This window comes from Armigeres subalbatus, chromosome 2, assembly GCF_024139115.2.
Source record: "Armigeres subalbatus isolate Guangzhou_Male chromosome 2, GZ_Asu_2, whole genome shotgun sequence".
Lineage (NCBI taxonomy): Eukaryota > Metazoa > Arthropoda > Insecta > Diptera > Culicidae > Armigeres > Armigeres subalbatus.
Genome location: NC_085140.1, coordinates 447,353,985 through 447,369,231, shown reverse-complemented (window position 1 = coordinate 447,369,231; position 15,247 = coordinate 447,353,985). Strand labels below are relative to the sequence as shown.

The 15,247-nt window shown below is 43.9% G+C and overlaps 1 protein-coding gene across 2 annotated transcripts; it reads right to left on the bottom strand.

The window, feature by feature from the left end:
- Positions 1 to 13,453: 13,453 nt before the first annotated feature.
- On the bottom strand, positions 13,454 to 14,674 carry LOC134218158 (uncharacterized). Of its 2 annotated transcripts, none has more exons than XM_062697054.1 (2): positions 14,000 to 14,674; positions 13,454 to 13,944 (listed from the first exon to the last, which is right to left on the bottom strand). In XM_062697054.1, exons 1-2 carry the CDS (start codon positions 14,598 to 14,600, stop codon positions 13,874 to 13,876), a joined length of 672 nt encoding a protein of 223 aa, XP_062553038.1. In that variant the 5' UTR covers positions 14,601 to 14,674; the 3' UTR covers positions 13,454 to 13,873. The 2 variants fall into 2 exon arrangements, with proteins under 2 accessions (XP_062553038.1, XP_062553037.1); XM_062697053.1 differs by having other exon boundaries at positions 13,454 to 13,928.
- Positions 14,675 to 15,247: the final 573 nt, after the last annotated feature.

Here is a 15,247-nt window from a genome sequence, read left to right as displayed (position 1 = left end):
CGGTTCCATCCGCGGAACCCGATTCCCAAGTACCATCGGCTCCCAGCTAGTGGCCCAGCTCCCCCACTTCCTCCGCCTGGATTTCATCACCAGGACAACGAGCCTCTTCTAGCATAAGGTGACCCACCGCTCTACACATCGGAGCAGCTTGTTCCAATTTTTCACACAACTGGCATCGCGACTACGCGGGTGCAAAACACGCTTCGACCAGATCTTCACCCTGGGCATGTTCGTCATCGAAAATGGCTGCTAGGGTGGGTATGGTCAATTGGAACGCTTGCTCACTTAAGAGCAAAACTATTGAGCAAGTTGGTTTCCTCGACGAGAGGGAGATCGACGTGGCTTTCATCACGGAAACACACCTGAAGCCCGAGGTGAGCGTATATATTATGGACTTCCGTGTGGTGCGACTGGATCGACCAAACTCCAGGGGAGGAGGTGTGGCCATCGCGCTGAGAAGCAACATCAATTGTCGTCTGATACCAAGTCTCCATCTCAAGTTCATCGGGGCCATTGGGGTAGAAATTACTACTTCCGTCGGCGTCATCACCATCATCGTGGCATACTGCCCAACGCAAGCCAAGGAGACCGATGGGACATCGGCCGCCCTCCGCAGAGACATCGTCAAACTAACGCGGCGTCAAGGGCAGTACATCATCGCCGGCGATCTGAATGCAAGACATCAAGCCTGGGTAAACTCAAGAAGCAATCGAAACGGCATGATATGGAGTAGCGATCTAGAAGAAGGCCATTACACCATCTTGAACTCACCCGGTTGAGCAGATCCGGGGTACATTCGACGCTCGATCTGTTCATCACGAACATGGATAACCACATATCACACCCGGTTGTCTATCAGGAGCTGAGCTCCGATCACTATCCGGTGGTGGCCGAAATCGGCTCTTCGATCAACCGCCACCAACTCTCCAGAAGAAACTATCATCGAGTGAACTGGCAGCGGTTCCAGCAGTGTGTCGACAACACCATCGATTACGAGGTGCGTCCAGAGACGCCAGAAAGTATCGACCGCAAGCAGTGCGCCATCGAAGAGGCAATCTCGGTGGCCAGAGAGCAGCATGTCCCGACGGCTCGGCAGGTAAGCAACTCCCTAAACATCGATACACTCATCAAAGATTTGATTCGATTGCGGAATATCACTCGCAGGCAGTTTCAGCGAACTGGATTGCCTGAGCTCAAGGCACGCTGCAATCGAATCACCAAAATTATCCAAGCCAGAATGGTGAACCTCAAAAATAAAGGTTTCTCGAATAAGATCCGCACTCTCCCAGATTATGCAAAGCCGTTCTGGAAAATGACCAATATACTAAAATCCAAGCCTCGGCCCATTCCACCTTTGATCCCACTAGACAATAATGGCTCTAAGGATCGCTTGATAACTCCTGCAGAGAAGGTCGCTGAAATAGGTCGTCACTTCGTCAGCTCACACAATCTTGGGCAGAACATCATCAGTCCACACGAAGCAGCCGTCAACGAGCATGCTAACAACATCCATTTGATTCCCAACGACTTCTCGGAGGAGTTGGAGATCTCAGCTGGCGAGTTGACGGCCTATATCAAATCATCGAAGAACATAAAGGCCCCAAGCTTCGACAGCGTCCTGAATCTCGAGCTCAAACACATGAGTGCTCCGTTCTTTGAACACCTCTCGCCGATCTTTAATCAGTGTCTCCGGCTCAGCTACTTCCCATAGTCCTGGAAGTCAGCGAAAGTCATCCCCATCTGGAAGCCTGGGAAGGATCCTTCCTTCCCCAAAAGTTATCGTCCCATCAGCCTTCTCTCAGGATTATCCAAGCTATTCGAAAAAGCTATTCATCACCGGTTACTTGAATCTGCTGAAAATCTCAACATCTTGCTCGAGGAACAGTTTGGTTTCCGACGCGGTCGGTCAACTGTACACCAACTGACTCGAGTTACCAACGTCCTCAGACGGTTTATCTCAAAAACATCCGCCATGGCCTTACTCGATGTCGCGAAGGCATTTGACAATGTATGGTGTGATGGGCTGGTGTACAAACTACAACGCTACAATCTTCCCAGCTACCTGGTGAAAATCATCAACAATTACCTGTCGGCAAGGACATTCCGGGTCTCAATCGGAGCGGAACGAGTTCCAATGCGCACAACATCGCCGCAGGCGTCCCGCAGGGCAGTATCATCGCACCGGGGATTTTTTCGGCTTTGCAGTCACTTCAGCAATTAAAACGAATGTTTTTTCTTGGGTAAAGAAAAAACATTCGTTTTAATTGCTGAAGTGACTGCAAAGCCGAAAAAATCCCCGGTGCTATATCCAAAACAGTAGAGAGCATCCAGTAGGGCAGTATCATCGGGCCCCTGCTTTCCAGTCTTTCACCTCCGACATGCCAGAACCTCCAGAAGGCGGCATTCTGTCTCTGTTCGCAGATGACACCTCCATCGTCTACAACGGTAGAGTGATCAGAGCGCTAGTAGCAAAACTCCAACGAGGCCTGGATGCCCTGACAAAGTACCTCACCAGCTGGAAGATCTGTATCAACCCGGCGAAGACCCAGATCATCATTTTCCCCCACTCTAAATCCCCTAAACATGTTCCGCCTGGGGACTGTAAAGTCATCCTCAATGGCACGACTGTGGAATGGACCACTGAGGCCGGTTACCTTGGCTTGACCCTCGACAGCAAGCTTATTCTCAGGCAACAAGATGACAAGACTGTGACGAAGTGTAACGTTTTGTTGAAACTACTGTACCCTTTGATCAACCGTCGGTCGTCATTGTCATTAACATCAATTCTCTTCATCGGACCCCGGGACGCACACTTGCCTCCAGCCTTGTGGAAGGTCCCTATCCGCTCATCACAGTCGAGCCAATCCAGCCTGCCTTCTTCAGCAGTCCCGGCCCTGTGTTTGAGGCAGGTGAAGGGACCTTCCAACAGCCATGCTTAGGCAAGTACGATCTCAAAGCGAACAGGCCACCTCCTGATAAGTTACCTGTTTTCAGTTGTCCAGCAGCTTCACAATTCAGTACCATGGCCTTTTTGGCACCTGCGGTGACTTCAGGTTCAACTCGAGCTGGTGCTGTTCTTCGTTCAAGCAGCTCCCAACAACCTATTCGCAACATTATGTCCACTGCCCCGCTATCCGAGCTGCGCGTTTATTACCAAAATGTGAGGGGTCTCCGTACTAAGATCGACTCATTCTTTTTGGCAGCTTCAGATTCGAAATATGATGTCATCGTTAAACATCATCATCATCATCGGGTTAACCCTTAAAAGGCCGGGACGACAGTCACCTCCTTCAAAGTGCTCGTTCTCAGTGAAGCGTTGACCAAATTCCATGACCCCGGGCTTTTCTCAAAGGGGATTAGTAGAGCTTTCTTTTGACATAGGTGCCGCCTCGCTAGACCCCTCCCCGCGTTCATGAGTATCGAAAATGTCTGTGTTTTTTTCCTTATTTTTTGCTATGATGGCCAAATTTCTTCAGTAATCATGTGCAATAAAGTTCTGGCGTCATAAAATAAAGAAGATACATGAAATAGATCAAGTAGAAGTGATTTTGAACGTTTCCAATTTATATGATTACTGTAATTACCGATATTGAAAGCCATATCCCTGATCTAAGATTTATGGTCATATTTGTTAAAATCTGATCACGAAATAAACCAGACAGGAGGTACAAATATCACAAAAAGACTGTAGATATATGTGTAATCAATTTTATGTATTGAAGATACTATTTTGGAACATTCCAGTTCATCCAAAATATCCGTGAGTTCATTCGTGAGTCCGTGAGTTTCGCGCATTCTAGAATGTCACTATGGGACACGCAGAAAAGTTTCCCATGAGTCATTTGATATCTTTGAACTGAGTAGGATGTACTCTGAGTATTCTTATGTGCACATTATCTTTCGCTTCTATGGTAGAATTCAAGACCTGAACTCACGGATATTTTGGATGAACTGGAACCTACGTCAAAAGAAAGCTCTACTAATCCCCTTTGAGAAAAGCCCGGGGTCATGGAATTTGGTCAACGCTTTACTGAGAACGAGCACTTTGAAGGAGGTGACTGTCGTCCCGGCCTTTTAAGGGTTAACCCTTAACTTGGCTCGATGATTGCATTCTATCTACACAACTTACTCTAGAACAAGCAGAGATGATTGTCTGGAATTGCAGGCTACCTTGGATTCTTTTGAGAGCTGGAGCAAACGGAATGGTTTGGATCTCTGCGTGGAAAAGTGCAACACCATTACTTTCTGTAGATTGCGGCGCCCGATTATATTCGACTCCTCTCTGTCTGGCGAAGTACTTCAGCGTAAAACTGAAGTTAAAGATCTCAGTGTAATAATGGATAAGAAGCTGACATTTCGGTCTCACTATGAAGATGTGATTTCGAGGGCGCACAAGCAGCTTGCACAGCAAATAATTTTTAAAATTCAACGACGTGTAAAATTGCAGCTTATTCCATCAAACGAATTAACATTAAATTTTCAATTAAATTTGACCGAACTTTACAAGCAAGCACAGTTTAAATTTATTTCGATTTAAAAGAATAGTGAATAGTGATCCTCTCTGCCTCAAATCACTCTACTGTGCTTTAGTTCGAGGCCCTCCTTAGCCGTGCGGTAAGATGCGCGGCTACAAAGCAAGACCATGCTGAGGGTGGCTGGGTTCGATTCCCGGTGCCGGTCTAGACAATTTTCGGATTGGAAATTGTCTCGACTTCCCTGGGCACAAAGTATCATCGTGTTAGTCTCATGATATACGAATGCAGAAATGGTAACTTGGCTTAGAAACCTCGCAGTTAATAACTGTGGAAGTGCTTAATGAACACTAAGCTGCGAGGCGGCAATGTCCCAGTGGGGGATGCAATGCCAACGAAGAAGAAGAAGTGCTTTAGTTCGTGCCATTTTGGAATCTGCCGTACTGGTGTGGTGCCCATACAATAAGAATTGGATTGACCGTATTGAGGCTGTTCAGAGAAAATTTGTTCGACTGGCGCTCCGGAACCTTCCCTGACGTGATCCTGTGCGTCTTCCTCCTTATGAACATCGATGCAACTTAATTGGCCTGGCATCGCTGGAAAGCAGGAGATCTGTAATGCAAGCCGATTTTATCGGAGAGGTGAGCTCGATGCTCCAGCTATTCACTCTGAGATAAATATTTATGTCCCGGAGAGATCCTTGAGGCGGCGAAACTTCCTGCTGACGGACGCTCGCAACACCCGATATGGACAACATGACCCCATTAGGTTTATGGTATCCAGGTTCAACGAAAGGTTCCAGCAATTCAACATTGTTACCTAGGCTAGGTTACCGTATACTGATCATGAATGTTTTGTGTTATTTATATAATGATCCTTCTGACAACATTATTGGCTTAACTGTTTGTTTGTTTTTAATGACGATGTATTTTGACTGATTCCATGATTTATGATTGTACCGAATATTTTTGTAATTTAATTTGGATTAGTTTTTACTTCATTAAGACATAGATCAGATGAAGGTGATCAAGCAAATAAATAAATAAATAAATTAACATTGTCATTAACAAGCTCTCCGTCCTGGAGAGCCAAAAGTCCGTTTTGCCAAAATTCTTACTTACTTGATACTTGATGGACTACAGCTCTTCGATGAACCTACGCCGAATAGAGTATTCTTCTCCACTGGACTCGATCCTGGGTCAGTCGCTTCCAGTCGCCCTGAACATTGAGCGCCCTCAGGTCCTCTTCAACTGTAAAAAGCCATCGTGTACGCGGCCTTCCACGAAGCCTGCGGCCTCTTCCGGGTTCTCTACCAAATATTATCTTCGCTTGACGTTCTTCTGGCATACGAACAACGTGACCAGCTTACCATAGTCTGCCGTGTTGCTTAATAATATCCAGCCCTTTATATACCTGGTACAATTCGTGATTCATGCGACGCCGCCAGATACCGTTCTCTTGTTTACCGCCGAGTACATATTGTCCTCAGCACCTTACGCTCAAACACTCCGAAAGCTCTCCGATCAGCCTCCTTTAACGTCCATGTTTCATGGCCGTATAAAGCAACCGGAAGAATCAGAGCAGTTGCCAAAATTCTACTAACAGCAAAACTGGCCCGTACAGCATTTTCTGACTTCGTATTTTCTTGAGTAAAGAGAGTTGTTGTTTGTATAATTGATTGAGCGCCCTACCTTTGAAGTTCTACCAACTTGTGTTTCGTACCTAAGCCTTCTCAAATATCATATTTCATAGAATGCTTGGATTCAGATGTTATTCTTTCAATATAGCAAAACTTTCTGAGCAAATTGAGCAAACCGGTCTTCCTTTTTTCCAAGTGAACGTAAACTACTCGTGGAAATCTGTATTGGAAACGTTTCAAGCTTTGATTTAAAACTTACGTATGAAATAATGAATAATAAAAAAGAGCTTCCCAAGACAGCTAGAAAAACTGGCGGGCCGAATCTGAGTTTATTTTTCTTACGCGCCGCGGGCCACAAAAAATGGAGCCGAGGGCCGCATGCGGCCGTTGGACAGCCCTGTTCTAACATGTTACAAACATATTATTTGCCATTGAAAATTGACCCGACTGTTTCTTGCGTCCCAAAATTATGACCAAACGCGGTCAAACATACTAATACAAATAAGTAATGTGATCTACGGATGAACTATGTTATTGTTTTTTGTGCTTTTTTATTTCAGTTGACCCTGTACTGAGAGTTTATATAAAATGGAAAAATCTAGATATGATAATATTTTCAGTGCGGGCGCTCCTGGTCTGCTTTTTGCCTTTCTCGTAAAACAAAGTTGTACCGAAGGCTATATGATTGCTTCAAAAAAGAACTTTTGATAGAAGGCCCGGAGACCCATAGTGTTATATACCGATCAACTCAGCTCGACGAACTGAGGTGATGTCTGTATGTGTGTATGTATGTATGTGTGTGTGTGTATGTGTGTATGTGTACAAATTTTGTAGACACACTTTTTGGAACTTAGCATTATCCGATTTACTCGCAACAAGTTGCATTCGACGGGGAATGCGGTCCCATTGTTTGCTATTGGCTCGATCGGACATTGCATTTCGGAATTATTGAAAAATCATTGTCCCACAAATCCTAATGCAAAAACATGCAAAATGATCGAAAAAATGTGATCTATTCTCCTAAAGAGCTTTTTTGACCTTTCTAATGTGATTCTTTCAATATATTTTATAATGCACGAGAAAGGCATCATCACTGCTAGGTGGATTAATCTGTTTTTTTTTTAAGTTTGACATGACATTATTATCGTCTTTATTAAAGAGGTTTTCAGCCCTTGACTGGCTCACCTCTCGTCATGACATTTAGAAAATCCGAATATCCATCAAACATTTGAACTTACTTAGTTAAGACTATAAAATTGTTTAGATGGAGTAACATCAAAGCTAGGGGCCCTCCTTAGCCGTGCGGTAAGATGCGCGGCTACAAGGCAAGACCATGCTGAGGGTGGCTGGGTTCGATTCCCGGTGCCGGTCTAGGCAATTTTCGGATTGGAAATTATCTCGACTTCCATATGCATAAAAGTATCATCGTGCTAGCCTCATGATATATGATTGCAAAAATGGTAACTTGGCTTAGAAACCTCGCAATTAATAACTGTGTAAGTGAAGTGCTTAATGAACACTAAGCTGCGAGGCGGCTCTGTCCCAGTGTGGGGATGTTATGCCAATAAGAAGAAGAAGAAGAACATCAAAGAGCAGTTTTTTTTTGCACTAAGTGTAGGACAACACTGGATACAGATATTGTGATCAACATAATTCAACCATAGTAACCCGCATTTCCTATTAAGAGTTTTATAGGAAAATAGGTACCATGAATGTGAAATTTATTATTTACTTTGCTTGTTCAAGCTAATAAATGAGGCTACTATAATGAAAAACAAGGACATCTGACACATAAAGTGCCGCGTTTGAACAGAACACGTTGATCACAAGAGTTATTTATGGCATCATTAGCAATCTTAAATTTTTATACCTATGTATCTATTGTCGGAACCAATTCACTGGTAAAAAGAAATTACATTCATATTTGTCTCCAGCTAATGAGACAAGCTATTGTTGCTATATATTCACTATTTTGTGCACACTAAAGTGGAGTTTCGGTTCAGTACACTTTATCTTCATTTATGCAAAATATTGTACGTAATTTACGCTGAATGAACATTTACACAAAATGTGCTGATTGCCGTCCTAAGCCTTGAAAGAGTTTGAATGTGAAATCAAATTTTACAGCTGAAGACCCCTTCAGCTCTTGATGCTCAACATCCCGGCCCTTTCATCGCGCTCACTTCCTTTGGTCAGTTAAATCTGAAGTCGGCCTGAACAACTTCATAGAGTTTTACTGCACACTGTTGCTGGCTGCTATCACTATGTAGTGCCGTCCGGTGCGGTTCTGGTCATGATAGTCCGAATAAGAGCAGGTCGAAAGGGCTCGACTGTGGTACTCCTAGTCAGTCATCCCTGCCCCAGCCAGCCCATGTAGGCCTCTGCGTTATGAGGCGAGAGACAAAGCGAAATTCAAGTTTCCATCGTACCTACGCTCGTTCTGGTTGATAGGCCATTACCGTCCACCAGGTAGAAAGGAGTAGATTTCCGTTCGTGGCCTCCATTTCGTGTCGATGACAGGCAGTTAATAATGTAAATGGTTACGGTTTTGCGCTCTCGCCATCGCTGCTGCAGCGCTTCAATCAGCATGAACATAGAAGCCATTAGCCGCAGCAGTGATTGTGAAATTTTGTGGAAGGGTGCAAAACGGACCCGTGACAATATTGAAGTAAATCGTAATGATTCTCGATGCGATTTCCATTTCATTTATCAAGGAGCTCCGAACTGAATCGGATTTGAATTGTATCTGCAGGCTACTCGCGACCGCCCGGTGTGCTGAAGCACGGGCAGGCTGCGCTGCCCATAGATGACATACCATAGTAATTGTAAAGCTTAAACATATAATGGTAATTATAATCCTTGAAAGATACTCTTTTTTGACAGAACGATACTTAACGAAGAAAAAATGGTATCAGCTTTATGAGGGTGCTTACATGAAAAATGGCATATCTTAGCTTTGTTTTTATCAAGCACTTCCACAGTTATTAACGTCAGGGTTTCTAAGTCGAAAGTCAAGAGAATGTCTTAGATTGGTGATTGGTGATCAAACAGTGTGGTGTTGCTTTGTAGCCGCACGGTTAAGGAAGGAGCCAGAAGCAGGTATGGGGCCCCCGATCAATCGCTTTAAATATAGCTTCACATCTCTAGAATGTTGCTCACATTTTTCGACGGCGACGAGATTACTGAAACTTCACCACGGTATATTAAAAATCACGTCATATTTATAGTCCATGGTAACCAACGTTTTCACCGAGGTCGGCGAATATTCGTAGAATCGTGTAACCTGTAAAGAGACGCTAGTTTTACATTGCACATGATGTTCTTCGCGGATACTACATCCATATAATTAAAAAGTAATTTCTGGGACGAATCTCGCCTCCATCACTAAATAGTAGGTCACATGTTCATCTCTCCCAGTTCCAGTGTTAGAAGTAGAAATATGTAGATGAAACAGTTTTTATTTCGTCTTCATTCGGGGTCAACACATGGTTTGCTACCGCAGTTAGACACACGAAAGAAAAAAACATTCGCCTGGCAGCAGAACGCATCTGCTTTCACTGCGAAATAATTAAAATAATTACCAAACCATTAAAATTTAATTCCATTTTAATTGTATTTATAAAGCTAAAAGCATTTCACGGATCCTGTCTGTGGAACGGCCTGTGCCCATGGAGCCCACCGGCTCGCCGAGAGGATGCGGTGCGTTTGAGCGTAGAAGCGCACCAGAGTTAGAGCATCATCAAAACGACATATGTACAAGGTAAGCAGAGGCATTCAACGAATCCATCAAAACCGTCGTTAGTCTGTTGGTCTGGATTCCGATAAGCGAGAAATTCCGCGGCAGTCAATTCGCATTACTGCTATTGGGTTATCGTTAATATTGGCTCGGAATAATCCCTCCTAATGCAGGTGGGATGCATTTTAGTGGATAAGCAGCACTAACAAATACTGACTACAGAATTAGAATAAATATATAAGCACATGCTTTTAAGAAAATTTGGCAATGCGTTCGATGAAAGTAATTAAATTCCAGTATTGACATGCCATTGCTGTTATATAAACGCAGATTCATTTACACAATGCATTGGTTTTGCAAAGGATGTATTAATCGAAAATATATTATTATAATCAGAATAATGAACGATTTCACTTTCATCATCGAGATACTCCACGTCTTCGTTAAGGAAATGCTGAGAAAGGCTGAGGAAAAATTCATCCAAATATTGTACATCTTTATATTCAGTGGCATTTCTGGAGATTGACACCATTCTCGAAAAGAAAACAAATTATTTCAAACTTTTGCGAGTTGCATGAATTGATTAGAATTGCGTTTTCCTTCAAACTGTAACAAAAACCAAAATTGAAGTAACATCTCGCTAATGCAATCAGAGAACAAACCCTTTATCTGGTTGCAAATCACTGCTAAGCGAAAAGGGATGGAAGTGATTCGAGTATACGAACCTCCAGATGCAAACCTTTACGATAATTGTGACGAGTAGCAAGATTGTACAAACACTTTTCTTAGCATATAAAAATATGGTTTAGGATCATTTGACCGAATGCTTTTTGGCTGGAAGGGTCATTTGGCCGAATGCCGTTCGGGCGGAGAGTTAAAATTGTTTTTGTGTCAATTGAAGTTAGAAGTAAGATGTTTGTAGTGAATAGTGAAAAGTGAGAACTGAGATGTGAGAAATGAGATGTTTGAAGTAAGTACAGAGTAGTGAGAAGTGAGTACTGAATAGTGAGATGTGTGCAGTAAGAAATGTGTAGTGGAAACAAAGAAAGAATGAGAACTATTGAGAAGTGAAAAGTGAGATGCAACCGTTACGCAGGGAGAAGTAGGAAGTGAGTGTTGAAGAAAACAGTAGCAAGAGGTGAGAAGTGAGAGATGATAATTGGGAAGTAAGACGTGAGATGTTTAGAAGTGAGCAGTGTGTGCTGAGGTATCTTCTTCTTCTTCTTCATTGGCATTACATCCCCCACTGGGACATCACCGCCTCGCAGCTTAGTGTTCATTAAGCACTTCCACAGTTATTAAGGGCGAGGTTTCTAAGCCAAATTACGATTTCTGCATTCGTATTATCATGAGGCAAACACGATAATACTTTTATGCCCAGCGAAGTCGAGACAATTTCCAAGCCGAAAATTACCAAGACGGGCTTCGGGAATCGAACTCAGCCACCCTCGGCATGGTCTTGCTTTGTAGCCGCGCATCTTACCGCATGGGGCGTAGGACCACTGCGTCCATTGAGTTGAACTTTTGTGGTATACCCCTATTTGCTATTAACTACGCATCTTGTAGGTTGATCACCATTTCTCAAGTAAACAACCTAAGACGCGTCTGTTCCCAGTCCGGCAAAATTGAATTAATAAAACTCACTACCTTTCCAGGATTTGCGTTCCAAATTTCACCTGGTTGCATAAAGCCACTATTTAGAAATTTGGATCTACATTTGTACAATGCATAACAACTGCAAAGCAGATGTTCCGAGGTTTCATGTTCCATGTTACAGAAACGTCAGATATCATTCTGAACCTGGCCAATATTTTTCAAATGATATCTACTCGGGCAGCGTCCGGTTATTAGGCCAGTAAAGGTACAAAGAGCCCTCTTATTGAGCTCCAAAAGCTTGTTGGTTATTGAAACATTTGGAATTATAAATCTCTTTGATTGAGCACACTTTTTGGCGGCCATCCAGTTGGTCATCAACCTTTGTGCTTCCCAGGATTTCAATTCCGTTTTTACGGTACAGTATGATATACCACAGAAAGGTTCTGGGCCAATGAACTGTATGTTTGAACCTTGTTTCGCAAGCTCGTCTGCCTTTTCATTACCTTCAATGCCACGGTGTCCCGGAACCCAGTATAGGTTTACGGAGTTCTCTTGGCACACCTTTCTATCATTGATCACTACTCACTACTCTTTTTTCACTTCCTTCTTTTCAATTCTCACTTCTCATTGCTCATTGCTCATTACTCACTTCTGCGATCTTACTTTTAACTTCTCATTTATCACTTCTCAGCTGTAACTTCTCATTTATCACTTCTCTCTTTCACTTCCCACTTCTCACTCCGAATTTCTCCCTTCTAACATTTTACTTCTCACTTTAATTTTTTATTTTTCACTTTTTTTCTTATTGGTCACTACTCACTTCTCACTTCTAACTTCTCACATCTTACTTCTCGCTAAGCACTTATCACTGTAAACTTTCGCAAAATCGTATGAGGTTTTGTATAATTTTGGTGGATTTAGCGCCACTGTCGCGTGCGTGAGACCAACAGTCTGTTGATTTACCCGATTTTCTTGAGACAATACCTGAGGGTAAACCCTCGAACGGTTACTGGCTGAATATTTCAAACCACCTGCCAAAACTGCGAAAACCAAACTCTACCTCCTTATCCCGTGTGACCCTTGTATTGGTGATGAGGGTGATGAGGACGACGAGCATTCGCCCGTGTTAATGACGTTGTTGTCATCGGAGTGTCGAATTACCGGAGGCTTGCCAGTGGGCGATCGCTGCTCCGCAAGATAGCGGTGTGAGCTCGTGCGCAAAACGGCCGAATTAAAGGTGCGGAGGGAGTGCATCCGGAATACCGTTCCCTCGAGCTAGTAGCGCACTTTCTCTTAAGATCCGGCTTCACGTACCTTTCCGATTCACCGGGCACAGACTAAACGAAAGCTACTAACTCTCGGTTCGGGTTCGGTCCAACGTACGATAATAAGCGACGTACGGGGGCCGTGCACTCAGATCATGACCACCGGGGGTTGTAGCGTACAGGTGGTTCTACAACAGTTTTTTGCGACTGTAGGGTGAGTTTCGCTCAAATGACTGGCGAACTTCACTCCTCTCCGTTTAGCTACCTCGAAAGGTAGGCCTTAGCGGACACACGAGCCCGAATGGTCACTCTGCGACCCACAATGAAATTGTAAGGGAACCCCAAATTGACTCCGCTGGTCGCTTTCGAATTTCCAGCCCGTCCAAAAAATAGTCTTTGCGCTGGAAGTCCAACGCAAATGGCAAACGTTAGTCTGCAGCACTATTGAAAACTATTTAATTTCCATTTTTTAAAATAATTACTGTTCACACTAAACTCGCGAACTATTCTTGATGACGGTGCACCAAAGTTTGGAACCCTCACAATGGGAACTTGGGGCGGACAATTCGACCGGTTTATACAATTTTACACGCGACGGAACTTCTTGTATTTCGGATACCAAAATCAACTACGATGTGATTTCCTTGACCTCTATATTCATACTGGTTTGTTCACAAAAAACGATGATTTTAATTATCCAAATATGTATTTGTGGCAAAAGGGGAAAGGAAATAGCAAACGCAAATTTACATATATTCATTTAATTCATTTGTTTGAAACTTGGTTTTTTTGTGAATTCAAATTGGGAGTTACAAGTTCAGATGACTTAACTTAACTAAGAACATTCCGGGCCACGTTGAACCAGTGGGGTTCAACTACCCTAGTTGATGCGATTCGTTGTCTTCGATGGCATGACCGTTCTGAATAGCATCTTGCTCCTTCTCGATTGGCAACGGACAGATCTTCGATACAGCTCGCTTATAGAGACCACGACAAGTTCGTACCACGACGACACGTACTAATCCGTCAGGCCCAATGAATGTCTCAGAGACTTGTCCCAGGGGCCAAGTAAACGGAGGATAGTTTTCCTGCTTAAGAAGTACGATCATTCCAGGTTCGATGTTTTTTGTCGCTTTCCTCCACTTTGAACGCTGGTGGAGAAAGCTCAAGTAGTCTCTGGACCAGCATTTCCAAAAATTTTGGACGGCTCGACGCATTTCCTGGAGACGGGAAAGTCTGGATACGGTGACATTCGATACATCGGGCTCCGATATCGAAAACATTGGCTCACCGATAATAAAATGTCCAGGCGTTAACACAGAGAGGTCGTCAGGATGATCCGTAAGGGGTGTGAGAGGCCGGGAGTTGAGGATGCTTTCTATATGTGCAGCAGCAGTTGTTAGCTCGTCGACCGTATACGATGAACTACCGAAGATTCGTCGAAAGTGGTATTTGAATGATTTCACCCCGGCCTCCCGCAATCCCCCGAAGTGTGGAGATCGTGCCGGGATGAATTTGAATGTGATCCCCGAATCAAGGCAGTATTTGTTCCATTCGGCAGTATCAAACTGCTGCTTGTACCGACGTCGGAGCTCGCGCATTTCCCGATCAGCCCCGACGAATGCTGTAGCGTTGTCGCACCGGAGCTCGATTAACCGACCGCGTCGGGCTACGAACCGCTTTATCGCATTTATACACGCACTGGACGATAGATCGGGAACGATTTCAACGTGTACGGCCTTCACCGACAGGCACACAAACACTGCGACGTACATTTTGACGCTAGCCCCTCTCCCATACAACGGGCGCACATTAAACGGCCCGCAATAATCCAGCCCAGACTTAGAGAATACACGAGCAGGAGTTACTCGTACTGATGGAAGAGGTGCCATTTGTTGATTTATACTTGATGGTGAGCAGCGAAAACAAGTCACACAAGCCCGAACAATCCGACGCACAAGTTGCCTTCCTTGTATTGGCCAAAATCGTTGTCGTAACGTTGATAATAATAAAGATGGACCCGAGTGTGTGGTCCGCAGATGAAGAGAGCGAGCAATCAACCAACTCAAACGATGTTTTGCAGGTAGCACTAAGGGAAACCTTGTGTCATACGGCCCTTCTTTATTGCTCAAACGGCTGTTAAGGCGAACCAAGCTGTTGTTGTCGAGAAAAACGTTAAGATTCTTGAATGGTGAGTGGGAGTCATAGACGACATTCTTGTCCGGTTGCAGCTTGTTTAGCATTAGTTGTCGAATTTCGTTGGTGAAAGATGTACTTAGCTTGTGCCTGGTAGATGATTGATTTTAAAGCACCTTCTTTTTCACTATGATCTAGCTTGCCAATAACTCGTTCCTCCACCCGACTTCGAACGTTGAAGCAAAACCTCTTGCACCAGGCGACCACCTTCAATAATTTTCCCAATTCGGAAAATTTAGAAAAAATCGAATCGTCGACCTCTTCTACGCAGCTTAAAGAAATGACTTGTCGCCTTTCACTCTCCATATCCGAATTTTTTGTTGCAATGTTAGAGAATGAATTA